An 18,533-nucleotide genomic window follows, 5' to 3' on the forward strand; every position below is an offset into this window, starting at 1 on the left:
GGCAAATCACCATGTTTCTTTTTTACTCCCCTGTGCAGGCTGTAAGAGTTTGAGGTATTCATATAAAAGTACGTTGAGAAAGCAAAGTAATAATAATCAGTATTGATTCTCCTGCTGAAATCAGCCCTTTGTTTTTCTATGCTGGTTTGGGTTTGCTACTAGCTAAAGTAGTTAGCCCTTTAAATAGAGACTGTAAGAGGGCAGATGAGATGCGGATGGATTCATCTGTTCTTAAATCCCTGACGTTGCCTTAGGATGAAATAGCACCCCCCTATAGAGACATTCAATACTAAATAACATACTTTAAATAAGCACTCCAAGAAGTTCCTCAAAGCTACACTTGCAGTTTGGGGTTGGGGGTGTGTGTGTCATTTTGTTAATATGATAAACCCAGAATGCTTATTGCTGAAAACAGTAGTCTGTGCCAAAAACAATCAAAATGGGCCCTGCAATATGGCCCCTCCCCCACTTCATTTTGTAGATTAGCTGAGGCCAGGTTTGGTTCATTCCAAAACAAAGGACTTTCAATTTGTCAAGCAACAGTTCCCATCTGGCCTATTCTCTTGCCAAGTCCCAAACCTGGGCTCATGTGTCTAAAATTTCAGCAGCGACTTGGGCCATGTGTCTTTGTACTAAGAAAGAAAAGCAATTATTTCTGTGGGTGACCAGATGATTTCCATATCATCTATCGAACACAAACAACCCACTCGCGGAGCCCCACAGCCGCTGATGAATTTAGAGCTGATCTTAGCTACTCTGTCGGAGAACAGAATGTGGATTTCTTTAGTTTAAGAACTTTCTAGCCCAGCCAGAGTGGCTCAGTGGTTGAGCCTCGACCCATGCACCAAGAGGTTGCCAGTTCAATTCCTGGTCAGAGCACATGCCCAGGTTGTGGGCGTGATCCCCAGTGGGGGGCATGCAGGAGGCGTCCAATTGATGTTCTCTCGTCGATATTCCTATCTCTCTCTCCCTCTCCCTTCCTCTCTCTCTAAAATCAATAAAGAAAAAGAAGAAGAACTTTCTAGAATGAAAGGTCACAGAGCAAAAGGGTCAAGAGAAGACTCGCTTGGGTCCTCATCCTGCTATTTGCTGATAGTGAGACTCTTGGGAAGACTCCTCACGTCCCCTGAGCCTTAGTTTCTCCCTATTTAAATGCCCGACTGGATGGTGTCTACTCTCTCAATTCCTATACCTGCGCTGACCCCTTGGGTAGAGATGTGTTACGAGACAAGAAATGAAGTCTGGGAGTTTGACTTTGTTTTCTTAGGTCTGATTTTTCCAATCTGAACCTCTGCAGCCGAACTAGAAGTTTCTCTGCTGGAAAACAACTCAAAAGTGGCAGCCGGCCATCCAGACCTTGGATATTCCATTTGGCTGGAGTTTGTTTGCTTAGCACCTTCCACTTCTGTTTACTTAAAATTTGGCTCACTGAACCAGCGTCAAGAGAGACACCTTTTTCTTCTGACAAAGGTCCAGTGAGAGGGAAAGGGTCACTCGGAGGTGGCAGGAGCAGCCACCCTATCCAGCACCCCGAGGCGTGGTGCCGAGCGCTCCCCATCACAGAAAACACGCAGCGGTGTGGTTTCTATCGCTCTGAAGCAGAGCGGAGGTTGGAAAACATCAACAATTTAGTCTTTTCAGAGACTGTCCCTTCCTTGGGCACTGTTTTAACAACCCCAAATCTTGGTGCCTGTTGAATGGCTTTAAAAGGACCCTTTTTTCTGATGTTCAGGGGCTAGAATTCTAATATTACTTTTTGTTAGCCATTCTGGTCCTAAAGAAATGTAAAAATTCATGGATTAGGGTCTCGTAAAGGGTAAATTTACCTTATGTGCTTTGCAAAAGCAATCATATACATGCATGTTGCCAAGTCATGAACACATCTGGCCTCAGAGTCAGCCGGCATCTTTACTTTCCTGGCTCTCTGCTATGACCCCTCCACGTGTTCATGCGCTAGGACCACAGGCAACATCCAGCAGTCTTTCTGCAAGGGCTCCATTTAGTTAAAACTGATTTAAACATTTGTTGGCATCTGATCCATGCCAGCTGGCTCCTTCATCTAAGGCAGTGGTTTGCAACCAGGGGTGATTTTGTCCCCACAGAGGACATTGGGTAACAGCTGGAGACTCTTTGGTTGTGGGGGTGGGGTAGCGGGTGCTTCTGATATGTAGTGGGTAGCGATCAAGGATGCAATGGGCAAGATACGACGAAGAAGTGTTGAGCCCAAAAGTCAACAGTGTCATGACGGAGAAAACCTGCACATTTTCATGGTCTTCTTGCAGACCTCAGAACTGGTAGCAAGTTTGAGGGACTCCCCCCCATCAGTCAGCACGGTACCATGGCTGCAGTATTTGCTAGGTCCACATACACCGGGACTTTTATTTACTTAACGTGTTTGTACACATTAACTCATGTTGTAATGATTTAGCCTCATCCTTACCAATAGGATTTGTGAAATTGAAGGTGTGATGTCCTAATGACATTTTTCAAAACACATAAAAATAAAAACGAGTGTAATAATATTAAAAGTGTTCATCGACGTTCCGCCGAAAAGCCGCTCACACACGCTGTGCCTGCCAGAGTCTAGGGTTACAGGCTGTCACGGCAGAGTGGCTTTCGAGGTGTTTAAGCCCAGCCATCCCACTGTGGCTTGACTCCCTTCAAACACATTCTTGCCAGGAGGTCAGCCAGCCCGTTCTTGGGACACTCCAGAGATGGGGAACTCATTCACTTACTCACCAGATACTGAGTGCAGACACGCGAGAGCTCGCCATGCTAACCAGACCCTAAACTAGTCACAGAAGCATAGAGGTGGGGAGACAAGGTCACGAGACATGTCCCACCTTCGTTAGCATGTAAGTTAGTGGGGAATTATCTTATTTCCCTCATAGCTGCTGTATTTGTTTCTGTTTCTTTCTCCTATCACAGAAAGAATGATAATTTTAAGGGGAAAAGTGGACACCCATAAATTACAATGTCCAGTCCATGCATCGCCCAAACTTTCTTTGTATATCTTCAATTTGTACACCGGGTGCCCCAAGGTCATTTTCATTAATGGGACTGAATATGCTTTGGGGGTTGGGCACCTAAACGCTCCTTTCTAAGGATGCACAGAAACCAGATGTGGGAAGGGAAGGTGACCTTTGAACTGCTGAGAAACAGCTTCCCCTAACCGGAGCAACATTTCTCCTCCTCTGCTCTTCCACCATTCCCTCTCTCCCGGATGCGCCGGCTATGACCCATGACTCTGTCCCTGGCCGGCTCACCAGGCTCCTGAGTGCCTTCTGCCCTGCTGGGGGACAGTGCAGTCCTTCCTGTGGGAACAGATGTCCTCAACTGTGCCATTTCTACAGCATGACTGCCGGAGATGCCCCAGGGCCTGCGGTTGCCTCCCCTTCTCTCAAAAACTCCTCCAAGTGGCCTTTATGAAATGTCTCCCGTGGAGCCAACCACGTAAAGCACAAATCACTCAACATTCAAATCTCGGGTTTGAAAATGAGATAGAAACATGCCTTTCCTCATAGAGCGAAGCAATATGCAGGGACCTTCCTTTCCTCCCTTAAACAAAAACACAGGCACGCTTGTGTAAGCCGAAGCGAGCCCCTCACCCACGGAGTATTAAGAGTGGCCTTGCAGTTGAAAATGCATTGTGTGCCAGGCACTGGGCACACCGCTTCGTACACATTAGTTCCTTCATTCCTCCCAGCAACTCTATGGGGTTATTATTCCCATTCTACAGATGAGGAAACAGAGCTGGAGAGGGCGACCACGCAAGTCATTGCTGGTCCAGAGAGAGACCCCGAAGCCTGTGCTCCCAGCTTCTGCAGCCTAGTGGGGCAGCTTCTCCCTCCTCGGAGTGTGCAGGCAGATGGACTGCAAACTGAATGGCTTAGTTTGTTTTGTGGCGGGTCCCAGAGTGAGTGACGCAGGAGGGGCGAGCCTGCAGATGCTCTGGACTAGGGTGTGGCGCTAATGCTCGGGTCAGCGCGTGCTGGGGACACAGTGCCAGCTGCACACAGGGCCTTTGAGTCCTGAGGAAGGGACAGTGCCTGCACCTGAAGCTGCATGTTTGTCTGGGTGAGTTCTTCAGCTTTCTTTTCCAGTGACATCACCCAGACCTTCCTCTTCTGTCTGCAGCGGGTGGCGGCGGCCCTGTTCCGTTCCAGAAATTTCCGCCGCCTCTCATCCGGATCCTCGTCCACCACCCGTCGCCGGCGCCCCCCTGTGGGCTGGGGCGGCTGTATCGTCTGGGTTGGCTGCATCTGTTGTGTGGCTGGTGAGACCTGCTGGGAATGAGAAGGAGGGGGTGACAGGTTGGGGAAGGAACACGTTGGGTGACAGCGGAAACCCAGGCGGTGTTGGAAAGCAAAGCACAAAAGGGTCCATTGCTTTAGTGAGCACCCCAGACTCGTTTCTAAGAAGGACGGGAGCAGCGACATCACACGAGCTCGCGAAGAGGACGAGCGTCCTCGGAGCTCCCTCCGCCTGTTGGACCAGCTACAGGCGGCCTTGTGCAGAGAGACGCACCTTCCCTACCGGCGCCGGCTGCATCCCGGCGGGGAAACACTGTTTTTTTTCGCTTTTCAGATGTTAAAAGTGGTGTATTTATGGTACATTTCAAAATGTTAAGGTCCCAGTGTATGGCTGCAGGGGAACACCAAGAGGTCAGGGTTCTGGTCACAATAGTGATGAGTCTTCTGTCATCAGCAGAAAACTTCGTCTGGGCCGGTTGTGAGCCCCGGTCATTCTAACGGTGTTAAAACCATGTTCCTAGAACACATCTCTGGGACATCATCACCACTGTGACTCCCATGAGAGGAGCCCCCTGAAGCTGGGGGAGCAGTTGAAAGCCTATTTTCACTATTTCAAGGTTTGACATGGGTGGGGTGGGGGTGGGGGCTCAGAGGCCTTTCCAGGTGACTGGGAAGTGGGGTGTTTAAAAGTAGGCATGCAGCGCCCCGAGCAGCACTGAGCCCTGTCATACACCGAGCAGGGGTGACAAGGAGGGACTCTTGAGCTTCCCCACTTACTTGCTGTCTAAGGAAATCCTAGGAGTGGCAAAGCACTTTATTAAAAAGTTTACTGTGCTTATAGACTCCTCGTGAGACCCGCATGGGGCCGCGCCACATCTAAGGTTCCGGAGACCCCCACACAGGGAGATTTATTTCCCTCTGTGAGGCAGACACACAGCACCCAGTGAAACTTCTGCCACCGACTCTGTGTGTCTGGACACCTAATGCGTCCTCACTCCACCCCTTCATTCTCATTCGAAGCTGTTTTTACCTGCCTCTCATTTCTCAGTCACTCCAGCTTATGGCTGTAATACCTAGAAAGCTGTTTTTCAAGAGACATTTAACCTGCTGAAATAACAGGCAAAATGTTTTAAAAATGAAGTCCAGCGACTTTTTCTACCACATTCTAACCCTGGGATGGAAATCAACCAGAATGCCTGGGATTGCCCTAACAAAGGCTGCTGGTTGCCATCAGCGGACTGCTGGTGAGATACTTTAATCCTCAGCTCTATCAGACCTTGTATGACCAGCTGCAGAAGCATCAGGCTCAGGACTGAGGTTGGACTGTCTCTCAGTAATTTTATGTAAAGCAAAGACATTTTCTAAAACCTTTCATTGGCAATTCCCTTCCTCTCTTGGTATCACAGAGGAATACCAAAGGGTCTAAGGCTATTACCTGAGCTGACTCAAAGGCAAAACCCTTAATACTGGAGAAGGATTTGCTCTTCTCCTTTCAGATGTTAACTTCGGAGCTAACGTCACCGCAAAGCAAGGCATTAGGAGGGAGCTCGAGACCTTGGCTGTTTTTGCCTTTGCCATTCCATTTTGTGACTTAGTGGTCTCAAATTGCCAGCCCTAGACAAGACTCTCAGGTAGGCAACGCTGGGTTTCAATCTCCGTTGCAGGGGTCTCTCTTCAATACTGTGTTCTCCCACTCTAACTTCAAGAACCAATCTTTACTCTCTGACACTTTTCCTGTGCTTCACCAAAGGGGTCAGTTATACGGTGGTTTCAGGTTCAGTCCAGGCTCAGGGTTCAAGGTGTGCTATAATTAAGAGAAACTCCTCATGGACAAGGAGTGACACCAGGGCTCTGAAATCACACCCTAGATGCAGAGAATTCCAAGACTGGAATTTGTGCCCCCGGTAATTGTTACTTATCGTTTTATTTTGAAAATGGAATTCTGTTAGTATAGATGTTCTAAAAATTTTGATCAAATGAATAAATTGTGATTTCAAAACACAAGAATTTATTCCAAGTCATCTTCAAATCTCAGCATTGGAAGGACTTTAATTAACTTCTATTCTTACTATTCTGATAATCATACAATTAAGCAACATGACAAGCTCTCAGTAATCAGCCAAGTTACTACAGGTTAAGAGTGGCATTTTCAATACTGTCTAAATGATCTTGTTCAAATTTTAACAAGACCAACCTGGACTCTTCCTTTTTAAGATAGGATAAAAAAGCAACTATTTGTGCAGCTAATTATAATAGCAATGAACTAATTGCATATACAATTGGCCACTTACTTGAAATGGAGAGCAATCGGCTAACTGGTAATTAGTTAATGAATGGCTTTTATATTCAAAGAACTGTTAAACTTGTCTGTACACCAAGGCAACCAAAATTTGATGTTATCCTTCCCCTTAGAAAATAAGCACACTGTGAATCTACTTGCCTATTTTGACCTTGTAGTTTTCTTTCTCTCTTCTAAATACATGTCCCACTATGGCAGTTGACTAAAAAGGTGTTTTTGGATAGCATTTTGTTGTTGCCCTCTTGCTAAACCTTTATCACATTCCTTAGGTTTAGAATCATGGCCAACATGTTATGAAAACTGTGCTGAGGACTTTATAGACATTTGCTTACTTAATGCTCCTAAGACTCTATGAGCTTAGTCTATTATCACTCCACTTTGAAGATTGGAAGACAGGCCTAGGGGGTTAATCTGACCACTGTCACACAGGAGGAAGTAAGGTGGGCAAGGAATAAAAGTTTTCTCACTCCAAAGCCTGCACTATTTGCTGTATAGAACACCTCTAAGAATCGTTGCAAAAGTAAGCTTATCTAGCAGATCAGCTTATCTACGGAATAGCTCATCTACTAAGAGTCGCTTGCAGATGACTCATTTTGTGGGTGGCTGTCTAGGTCTGGGGTGTGAGGAAAGGGGGTCTAAGAGCTCACGGTGCTGCCCGGTGCGAGGTCCAGAGGCAGACGATGAATAAGTGTTATTTGGCGGTCCTAAGCTTCGGACACCATTCTGACCCAGCTGCTTGGAAGCTGGCAATGTGGAATGGGTGGAGGGGACTTGCCAAAGGTCATCCTGCGTGAAGATTCAAAGTGTCTAGAGCTAGCCATGCTCCTAAACATGCACTTCGTCCACTTAGTAAAACTCACTCGGGTACATGGATCCGCCTTGCTTGTTGGGCTGGGTGACATAACGTCTGCCTGGTCCCCCAACCTTCTTTCAGTTGAGTCTAAATGCTGGCTTCTTTCTAGCCACTCCTGGTGACTCCCCACCCCCTGGGACTTGGCCCTTCTCTTGAACTGATGATCTACAGAGCTTGGCTCTCTGCTCCCTCCAACGCATTTCACATTGGGTGGGATGAGTCACCTTTCCTCACCATTCACACAGCACCTTATGCCCTGACATCCAGTACCGAGCCTCTTTGTCTGCCTCGAATGGTTACTCTTTAGGTTTTTAACATTTACTATTACTTAGAATATCGCCCATTGAACTTCCATTTTACAGGAGACAAAATCAAGTCTCTCCAATGTTACGAAGCACCATTGCTAATGCCACGGTTAGCATTCACCTGTTTTCCTCGTTCTTTATCCACACTTTCCTTCGCGTGCTTAAGTGCTTCCTCCTCTTCACATCAATAATACTTTTTTAGGGTTAACTTTGTAACACACTGCAAACATCGATTTTGGAGAACTTGAAGTTTACATTTGTCCCTAGAGACCAGACCTGAAATTTACTGTATTACTTATAGAAACTATGATCTGCTAGGATCTTGTGGGTAATGATTACCTCCTAGGAAATGAACAGAGATCCCCAGAGTGTCGGAGAGAACACCTGGGCTGGTCAAACAAGGCTGCCAGTGACCCCTCCCTTAGAACTTTCGCTGTTAACAGAAGGGGAAAGAGATCACAAAAAAGGTCTACCTGTGCTTGGTTGCCGGAGTGCAGGGGTGGGTGTGGCGAGGTCTGGTGATGTGCTGGGTGCGCATGGAGGTGGGAGTGGGAGTGATGATGCGGGTGGTTCTGCTGGTGATGGGGCTGAGGGTGGGGATGGTGTGCTGGGTGCTGGTGCTGGTGCGGGTAGGGGTGATGGGCTGGCAGTGTCTGGTGCTGATGCGGGTGTGTGTGCATGTGGTGGTGCGGCGTCTGGTCCTGCCGGGAGCCCATCATTTCCATCATGTGGCCCATGGTGTTCATATTCCCATTGGACATGGCAGCAGGGTGGTGAGTCAATGCGGCCTTCAGCCTCTGAAACAGAAAACAAGAGGGCATAGCTGAGGTCAGTCATGTACACAATGGGGATTCTGAATCAAAAGGACTTGTCTTTTCAATTCTCTAATATTTTAGGGTGCTAGTGTTAACACGGCTTTCCTGGTAGCAGTATGACTTTTATATTCATTCCATATTTTCATATATTCTATGGTACGTCCAAGGGTCAATGCCAGCCATTAATGTTCATTATTCAACTGTCACAACAAATGAGCAGGACACCCCCTCAAGACTTAGACATTCTATTGAAGCGGATTTCCTATTGTCCAGTTGTTTATCATATCCTGCTGACAGCTGAGTACAAATAAAAACCAAATAAAACCATTTGCTATGATAATGCCTCTGAGCAAAGGGCCCCTCTGATATGGCTGTGTGTTTTGTAGAAATCGCAAGAATAAAAGCTTTTTGACTTTCAAAAGATTTCACAGACAGAAAGAGGAAGGAACTACACATTTTGAAAGACGGGGGTGTTATTTAAGAATTTCAATTTAGCCCTGGCCGGTTTGGCTCAGCGGTTAGAGCGTCGGCCTGCGGTCTGGAGAGACCCGGGTTCGGTTCCCGCTAAGGGCACGTACTTCGGTTGCAGTTTGTCCCCGGCCCTGGTTGGTCGTGCGGGTGGCAGCCACTCGATGTGTTCCTTTCACGTCGATGTTTCTCTCTCTCTCTCTTCCTCTCCCTCCCTCCCACTCTATCTGTACAAAAATTGGAAAAATGTCCTCGGGTGAGGATAAAAAAAAAAAAAGAATTTCAATTTAGATTATAATCCATAACTTTCGCAGGCAATCTGTAGGTCTTTCCCATTTGTTGCCATGATGCAACGCATGGTGATCCTGATAATCTCATTTTTTCTCGCACAGTAACTTTCTTCTGACTTTGGGAAGAAAGTGAGGAAAATTGAAGAATACAGGTTCTCTGTTGTCAGCCCCATCACCAGGGCTCCCTCTAACACACAAGCATCATCTATTCACGAGCAAACACACATACACACAAGTAAACAGGGGTCAGCAAACTTTTTCTAAAAAGAGTCAGAAAGTAAATATTGTGGTCCTTATGCCTTAGGGTCTCCCTTTCCCAAAGCCTCAACTCCGCCCTCTGCATGCAAAGGGCAGCTGTAGGCTGATATGTAATCGAATGGTCCCGCTGTGTTACAACTTTATTTAGGGACAGGATATTTGCATTTCAAAGGTTCTTCACATGACCTGAACTGCTAGTCTACTTTTGCTTTTAAAAAAAATCATTTAAAAATGCAAAAACCACAGTTAGCTCCTGTGCTGTGCAAATTAGGGCTTGGGATGAATTCGGCCCATGGACCACGTTTCCTGGCCCCGATTTAACAGATCAGTTGTTAATCCGCTTAGTTACAGTGTCCCCAAAGTTGTTTTTTCTCCCTATCCCGAGAGGTCCCATGTGCTAAGTACCATACAATACAGTTCCTACTTGGAAAAGTATCTTCTGCAGAGGTGACAGTCTAGTTGGCAAGCTCACATTGGCTTCATGAAGCATTTACTAGGGAGCTAATGTCCTCTCCTGATTTGTGTTCTTATCTGATGGATGACAGTGGTGTGTAATCACTGCGAAAAGGAAGAGTAGTATGTATATGATCAAACCAACCACACTCCAGCTCTACATAAAATGAATGATTCTCAACTGGTCAGAGTAAACTGTTGATAAATACCAATTCTACTCACTAAAATCTTTAGTTGAGCATAAAGAATCTCCACTTGTAAAAAAAAAACAACAACAGGGGGGTGCTTGCTAGACCTGTGTAGGTAGTATTAGGTGCCTACTGCAAACATGTCCTACCTCCTAATCAGTACCACTGAGCCACTGCCTCCTCTTTGATGAGCAATACTCCAGACCTTCATCATGAGAACCCTGAAGAAGATGTTTCTGAATCCCTGGGAAAGAGCAGATGCTGTACATTGTGTTCACTATTAACGAGATAAGTGAACTAATACTCCTCACCTCCACTTTTCAGAAATGATTTCATTGTTTTTGTAAAAATGCTCATTATAAAACATTCAAGCAATGCTTAGAACTACAATGAAGTCAGCAGCAAGTGAACCAAATGCATTGTTTATATTTGGTGGGAGAACGGCATTCCCGAGAACTCTCTGTGCGCACACGTAGGAGAATCATTTCACAACCGCGGGATCATAAGAGCTTGCGGTTGGAAAAGCTTCGGTTGAATATGACATAAGGAAGTGAAGATCGAACAAATTGCTGGACTGCAGATATGTTTCTTTACCCCAAGGAACGTTCTAAATGATAGCTCCAAACTTAACCGTGAATAAAACTATGAAAAAAGATGATAATAAAATCATTATTTTTTTAAATTGACATTTTGGATAATATTAATGGACTTTCTAAACTATCCTTTGTAATTTTATTATTAGAAAAACACACAGCTGCATAGTAAAAAGAAAATCAACTACAAGAATCTGAGGTGAAACGGTAAAGGCACCTGCCAACTGTGCTCTCGAAGCTCCGGACCCGTTACTTAGATGTAGCCACCAGGGATCCTCAGACATTTCCTTAGCATTTAGAAGAACGCACCTGTGCACCCTTCTTATGCTATATAATTATGTGCCTTGTGTTCTTTTAACTTGAACAATATATCTTTGACACCCATCAAAGGCTCATACTAGAGGCTGGCATGAACTGAGCACTCGCTGTGTGCCAGTCCTCATTCCGTCTTTTACAAGTATTAACTCACCTAATCCTCAGAACAACCCTGCAAGTCTAAAGGAGCAGCTCAGCCATGTGCCAAGTTCACACCACTGGAGAGGAGGGAAGGTGCTGGAAGGCATGCCATGCACACTTTGCCAAAAACAGGAATAAACTGTGTTACGCTCCCTCCCCATCTTCAAAAGGAAAGGCAGAAACAAGAGAAGGGGCTAGAAAAGTTGGCACCACCGGATGGATGCCTTTGCTGCATGGTCTAGCAAGTAGGCAGTGTGTGTGTTACTCGGCGCACAACTGGAGATCAAGGTACAGTCTTTCTGAAAGTTGGCAGAGGGAAGAGAGGGTGGTGAGAATTTGTAGGAAGCTCAAAGGCAGCAAAGGATCATCTAGGGCTCAGCATGATCACCTCCCTTGTTATATTTGTGAAGAATGAGTGAGTACTTACGTTTCTCCAAAAATCACACATCTGATAAGGTCCCTTCTCCCTGCCCCCACTTTTTAACTCTTGGATATATGACCTTTCTATGTGTTTCTGATGCTCATGGGATCAAGGTCAAAGCCCTTGACATCAGTCCCATCAGTCCTTGCTCTTCCCACGCTGGCCACACAGGCCCTTGCATCTGAAGGTCTTCTTGCCTGAAATGCCTTTTCCTTTCTTCAGACGTTCTGTAGCTCCCAGCTCCAGACTCCTCCTCCACAAAATTCCCCCTGGTCTCCTGGTGTAAATCAGTCCCTGTTGTCACATGGTCCTAATAGAGCTATATTCCTCTTTTTAAAATTCAAGTTGTAATTATGCTCTTTAGAATGATTATTCAATTGATAATATCCATCAACCATTCCAGGTTGTGATCTTCCTGTGGGCAGGAACCACGATGGAGTTCGCTCAGCGTTAAATTCACAGAGCCTGGTGCATCTTAGGGTCTGAATTCATATTTTTGGAATGAATGAATGAAATTTTCTGAGGTTTATGATAAGGACGCTGTATTTTATTTTCTTTAAACTTTATTTTTATTATTATTTTTTAAATCCTCACCCAAGGATAGTTTTACATTTATCTTCAGACAGAGTAGGAGGGAGAGAAAGAGAGAAAGAGACATCGATGTGAGAGAGACACATCGATTGGTTGGCACCTGCATGACCCCAACCGGAGCTGGGAACAAACCGCAACCGAGGTACGTTCCCTTGGCCGGAATCGATCCCGGGACTCTTTGGTCCATGGGCTGATGCTCTAACCACTGAGCCAAACTAGCCAGGGCTAAAATTTATTTTAATTGTTGAGAGTATTACAGATGTCCCCCATTTCCCCCCTTTGCCCGCCTCCATCCAACTCCCACCCCACCCCAGACCGTCACCTGACTATTTCTGTGTCTACGGGCTAAGCATACACGCACGTAAGTTCTTTGGTTAATCTTTTCCCACATCCACCTCCTCCCTGCCCTCCGAGATCTGTCCGTCTGCTCCATGCTCTCAGGTCTCTGAACCTACTTTGTTTGTCAGATTGTTTTGTTCATTAGATTTCACGTGTAAGTGAGATCATGTGATATTTGTCTTTCTCTGACTAGGATGCCACATTTTCATCTTGGATTACTGCAGGTGCTTTTGTATGGGAGGCAAGTTGATTGGTCAACCAAGGTAAGCAGAGTCAGCCGCAGAAGTCACTCAGGCAGCCGGGATGTAAAAGCATGCTGAGCTTCCTGCTCTGCACCCTGCCCGCCTCCAAAAAATACTAACAGAAATAAAAGAAAACGTAAATAAACAAAAGGAATGCATATTAACTTCATCTTGATATATTTTCCCTGAGAAAGGGGCATGAAAAATTAAAAAGATGTTTAAGACTGGGTCACCATGTCATCCCTTCAATGCCACAAACAACTCTTTCACCTTTAATTAGAAGCAAATGGAGCCTGACAAATAAATACAATGTACCAGATCTTCATCTCTCAAATAATTAGCTTGTACTGTTGAGGGAAATTACCTGATTGCCTCAAGTCTATTCTTGCATGTTTCACGCCAAGGCAGTGATCCCAGCCAGGCTTCTAACATTCCATTTAACTATTCACTCAACAAATATTTATTGGGCATTGAGTTAGGTATATCATTATTTATTTGTCCACTACATAAAGGAAATGGGAGACACATAAAACCAAAGATTTTTCAAAGCAAAGGAGAAAAAAAAGCACACTTAAGTGTTCAGATGAAGATTTCTAAGCACCCCTTGGAGATTCTCAGGTCTTTGGGTTGAGTCCACCCTCCAAGCTCCAGCCTGTATCGTCTTCGAAGGATAAATGATCATTGAGCTGCTCCGTATATGCCACATTAAATATTCTCCGTGTCCTCTCTAAACAGTCTGGGGCACTTCTCGAAGTTCTAAAGAGCCCACTGCCTCCATGTGTCCTGGTGCCAGCAAGAGTCACCGCACTGGAAATCATTCAAGTCCACCAAATACTGATATTTGTACCCTATACTCTTAGAGATGATAAATGAATGGTAAATGAGTCCAAGCTGTATTCTGCAGAATGATTTTTCGTTTTGAAGCTGAACTGTGTCTTGTTTTAAATAACGTTCTACCAGATGCCAAGAAAAGGCAAGGGAAAGAGAGAGGGAAATTAATGAGCAAATAAACATATATTTTTCAGCTATAAAAACCAGGGCTATTACTGAGGTGTGACCGCAAGAAAGAAAAAAAAAATGATTCTGTTTACTTTCTATCGTCCTCTACCACATCCATTTATTTGAGAGAGCAAATCAGGGGAGACAGCAAGAAGCCTGACACAGCTGGTTTCAGTCAATAGGGGTCATTTTCATTCTCTGTGTATTTTACAAGTTCCTTGTTCACTGTTCCCAGTGGGAGGGTGGGCCTACTGCCAGGGATCCGAGTCCTGGTCAGAAACCTGTGTCCACCGCACCCCGTACTGCGCACGGCCGCTGCCGGGACGGCTCAGCCCGGCCCCTTTGCCATCTCCAGCCTCCAGCTTTGCGTCGCACCACATTGTGGGTCGCCCGGGTGCCGGCTCGCGGCCTTCCCGCCACATGGGGGACATGCGTGTGGGCCTGCGTGCGCGAGCACACTGGCTCGTGACACGCCCACCCACGTCCGCCCCAGGCCATTCATCTTCCATTAACAACTCGCTCTTGCCAATTAGAAACATTTGTGCAACTGGAAAGGCGGTGCTTCCCCATCTTCGGGGCAGCCGATTGCTTACGCTTTACAGCCAAGCCGAAGTCGACATTATTTGAATTTCAGTTGGGTGGGGGTGGGGGAGGTTGGAGCATTATTTCTAGAAGGTTTTAATGAAAAAGGGCTGTTGGGTCCTGGCTGGTGTGGTCCAGTGGTTAGAGCATGAGCCTTTAGGTGGAAGGGTTGCGGGTTCAATTACCGATCAAGGGCATGCACCTGGGTTGTAGTTCAATCCCCAATGCATTTGGGAGGTAACCAACTGATGTGTCTCTCTCACATGGATGTTTTCTCTCTCTCACTCTCTCTCTCTCCCCGTCTCCCTCCCTTCCACTCTCTTAAAAACAAAAATCAATGGAAAACATATCCTCGGGTGAGGATTAACAAACAACAACAACGAAAATGGCTGTTGGCTTTTGTTCCAGAAGATAATGTGTTAATATCAAAATGTAGTGTCACTGAGTTGACCACAAGAGGCCATCTATATAAAAATAGGACAAAATCTGTATCCGCAATTTGTTTTGATGCGAAATAATCGCCATCAGTGGCCTCCCCAAAGTGTTGCTGTAAATGTGATTTCTTCTTCCTTTCTCCTCACCAAACATAATTGATCAGAGAGGTGGTGAACCCAGGCTTGCGCGTGGTCCAAATGGTCAGTGATGTAAGACCAGAACCTTCACTGGAGGTATGTTTGCATATCCATGACTACGGACTTTCTCTAGGGATCAAGGATTTCTGAAAATAAGTCTCTGAATTAGTAAAAAAATAAAACAAAATAAAATATCTGAGCCTGGCCAGTGTGGCTCAGTGGTGGAGCGTTGACCCATTAACCAAGAGGTCACCAGTTCGATTCCCGGTCAGGGCATATGCCCAGGTTGTGGGCCCGATCCCCAGTGGGGGGCATGCAGGAGGTGCCCAATCGATGTTCTCTCTCATCGATGTTTCTATCTCTCTCCCTCTCCCTATAAACAAATCAATAAAGAATTTAAAAAGATAACGGATATTTATTTATCCACTGAATTTTATAATCATACATGCCAGTTTGAGTCCCCAAATGCTTCCCACACGTGAGTAAAGATAGAGACGGCAGGAAGAGAGCAGTCATGTGGTGCTATGGGACAGCTGCATAAGCTCGGAGCTTTATGTTATCAAGGTAGGAACAGTTTCAGTGCCCAGGTTCGCATCTGGGCTTCAGGATGCCCACGGAGAGTGACTGCACCACCCTGACAGCCTGGTGGGTCTCAACTCCACATTTGTGTCAAGATCATTACTAGGACAGCTAACTAAAATCATACCTGGCTTAATCACTTGGAATAAAAGGTGCTCCTTTCAAAACTTTCATGATGTAACTCAGCTCTGACGGTTTCACAGTTGAAGTACATTCAAGTGTCGCTTAATGATGTAGATAACATTCTGAGAAATGTGTTGTTCAGTTATTTCATTGTGCAAACATCACAGAGTGCACTTACACAAACCTAGATGGGATTGCCTACTACACACCTAGGCTATATGGTACAGCCTATTGTTGTGAGGCTACAATCCCGTACAGCATGTGACTATGCTGAATACTGCTGGCTTAGAACTAAAGAGAAAATGCAGAGGCTATTGCTATCGACTTGCACGACACAAACTTAGTAGAGAGAGTTAAACACACTGGATGAAGAATCAGTATCCAGAAAAATCTTGGCAGACTAGCAACAAGGAATCTAATAGAAGAAATTTAATGGGGATCAATGTAACATCTTATGTTCAGTTCACAAAAACAACAAAACAAAACACAACAAACATCAGTACGTCCAAAGGCAGCTTAGAGGAGGCGGAACTTGGCAATTACATACATACGAGAGGATGCAGGGGTTTCACATGACTTCGTAAAGCACCACTAGGAGACTGATGCACGTGTCCAAACAGCTGATGTGACTTTGCAGCTGCATCAATGAAATTGGCTTAGAGAACAGAATGCAAGAGAGCGAGGGTCCTATTCACCTCTGCACAGGCCGTGATGTGCGCCATGCAAGTCCACGTCCCCCGCATCCCTGCTTCCCGCCCCAAAGACCGCAGCATCATGTCTAATAGGTACTGGATTTTCTCTAGGGGATAATCCCAATTCTCAAATTATGGATATACATGCTGCTACTACTTTTCCTCTGTAATCACACTGTGATGAACATCCTGTATTCACATATTGGCATGTTTGTCTAGTTCTAGAAAATATTCATTATTTTTTTAAAATGTTAAAATATGTTTTTATTGATTTTTTTAGAGACAGAGGATGAGAGAGAGAGAGAGAGAGAGAAACATCGATGTGAAAGAGAAACAGCAATTGGCTGCCTCCTGCATGCTCCCTACTGGGGATCGAGCCCACAACCTGGGCATGTGCCCTGACTGGGAATTGAACGGAGACCTCTCAGTCCATGAGATGACACTCCATCCACTGAGCCACACGGGCCAGGCTCATTTTTTTTTTTTTTTAATTTGATAAAATGATTCATACAGTGAGTTCAACTGATGGTGGTGGTGGTGGTATGGTGCATGCAGGAGGGTGGGGGTGGGACCTGGGTGTCTGTTAACCGAGATTTAAAAGGAAAGAATTAGGGTGATGGCACCCGTCAATGATCAGCTCTTAGTTAAAGAGCCTTTTATTGGGTCTCACTTTTTTATTCTATCGGTAGCTCCGTACCCAGGCGAGAGATTGCCACATTAATAGTTTTCGGATCCCCTGTTCCTTTCTGGTCACCGGGCTCCTTCTGCTCGACGGGACGGCTCCAGGTGCTGACTTGGCCCCAGCAGACATATCCTCCTGGCTGGTTTCCCTGGCAATTTTAAAGGTGCTGAATACACAGTGGCTTAGAATAAATATTTGTTGATTGCCTGCCTGCCTGCCGCCTGCACGTCTCCAGGAGTGGAGCCTAACCATGGAATGTCTTTGAAGCACAGGCCTATAATTTTCTCCACAGAAAGAACACCTTCTGGTGGTGGTTGCAGGGAGAATAATGCCCTTTGTCTTGCTAGCAAACACGACTCAACCCCAAAACCCAGCACCTGCAAGCCTGGGTAATTTTAGGTGAGGGCTTATTTCCAGCTTTTATAGAAGAAAGTTCTATTGGAAAAAAGTAATCCTTTGTTATTTTATTTTGGACGAGCTTTTAATCAGAAACATAGGCAGTAACATATGTTAGAAAAATGTATATGAAACATAGAACTTTGCATTTATAACTCACTGTGGAAAAATCCATGCTAATGCAACACTAAGTTGGGGATTTTAATTGCACGGAAGTCAGGAAACTCAGAGTTTAAGTTCCCATAGCAAGCTTCACCCCTCATGTGCCCCCCAGGACCCTTCCGGAGTCGGGTGACCTAATTATTTGGCGAAAAGTGGGGCCGTAAATGGTGACTGACAGAAAGGACTGCTCCTCACCGCTACATGCCCCCATCCCAAACAAGATGGACAGTGATCAACTTCAGCTACGCAAACTGCACCCTTTTGACACACAGCAGTCCTTGGTGACCATCGTGACGGGCAGTGCCACCTAATGTCTGAGGTAGGAGGCCCAAGTCTTGGCAGTGCCCTGCTCGGGTAGGGCAGCCAGTCGCCACCACATCGCCGGGTCCTCCAGCGGGTCCTTCCCCGCACGTCTGAGGCCCCGTGCGCAGCTGGCACCGCCCCTCCCAGCCCAGCTCCATCCGCGGCCGAGATCTCAGAACACAGAGGCTCACATTCCTGGATCCGAAGGTCTGACCAAAAGGCCCTCGGGGGAATGGAAGGAGGACCTTCCTGGACACACCTCTGCCTGTCCCGGGAGACCTGACCCAGGTCGTCTCCGGCTTTGTTCCAGTTGTTGGGAGATAGCAGGATGTGTGTCACGGTGTCTCTGTCAGAGACACTGGGTGTCTGGCCAAGGGAGCCTTGAACTTATGAAAGTAAAAAGAAATCTCTCTGGCTATGGGTAATAGACGGTAGGAAGAGTAAGCTGTCCTGCCCCTTGGTATCTCTGGCCCAGTCTATCTAGCACACTGTGTGTGCGCCCAGTTCTGGTTTCTCCTTGGTAAAATGGTAATGGTCTCTTCTTGTCCCCCATGGTCCCCTTTGCCTCTGCATCTGACCCCGGCCTGAGTCCCCCACAGTGTACCAACACATCGGGAGG

General features: G+C 46.0%; 1 protein-coding gene across 3 annotated transcripts in view; it reads right to left on the bottom strand.

Annotated features, from left to right (window-relative positions):
- CREB5 (cAMP responsive element binding protein 5) overlaps positions 1 to 18,533 on the bottom strand; it is a 392,461-nt gene that overhangs the window by 6,572 nt on the left and 367,356 nt on the right. For all 3 annotated transcript variants that reach the window (XM_036247061.1, XM_036247059.1, XM_036247060.1), the window contains exons 8-9: positions 8,184 to 8,507; positions 4,056 to 4,283 (exon numbers count right to left, since the gene is read on the bottom strand). In XM_036247061.1, coding sequence (XP_036102954.1) covers positions 4,056 to 4,283; positions 8,184 to 8,507 — 552 coding nt within the window. The remainder of the gene's footprint in view (positions 1 to 4,055; positions 4,284 to 8,183; positions 8,508 to 18,533) is intronic.

This window comes from Molossus molossus, unplaced genomic scaffold, assembly GCF_014108415.1.
Source record: "Molossus molossus isolate mMolMol1 unplaced genomic scaffold, mMolMol1.p scaffold_m16_p_7, whole genome shotgun sequence".
Lineage (NCBI taxonomy): Eukaryota > Metazoa > Chordata > Mammalia > Chiroptera > Molossidae > Molossus > Molossus molossus.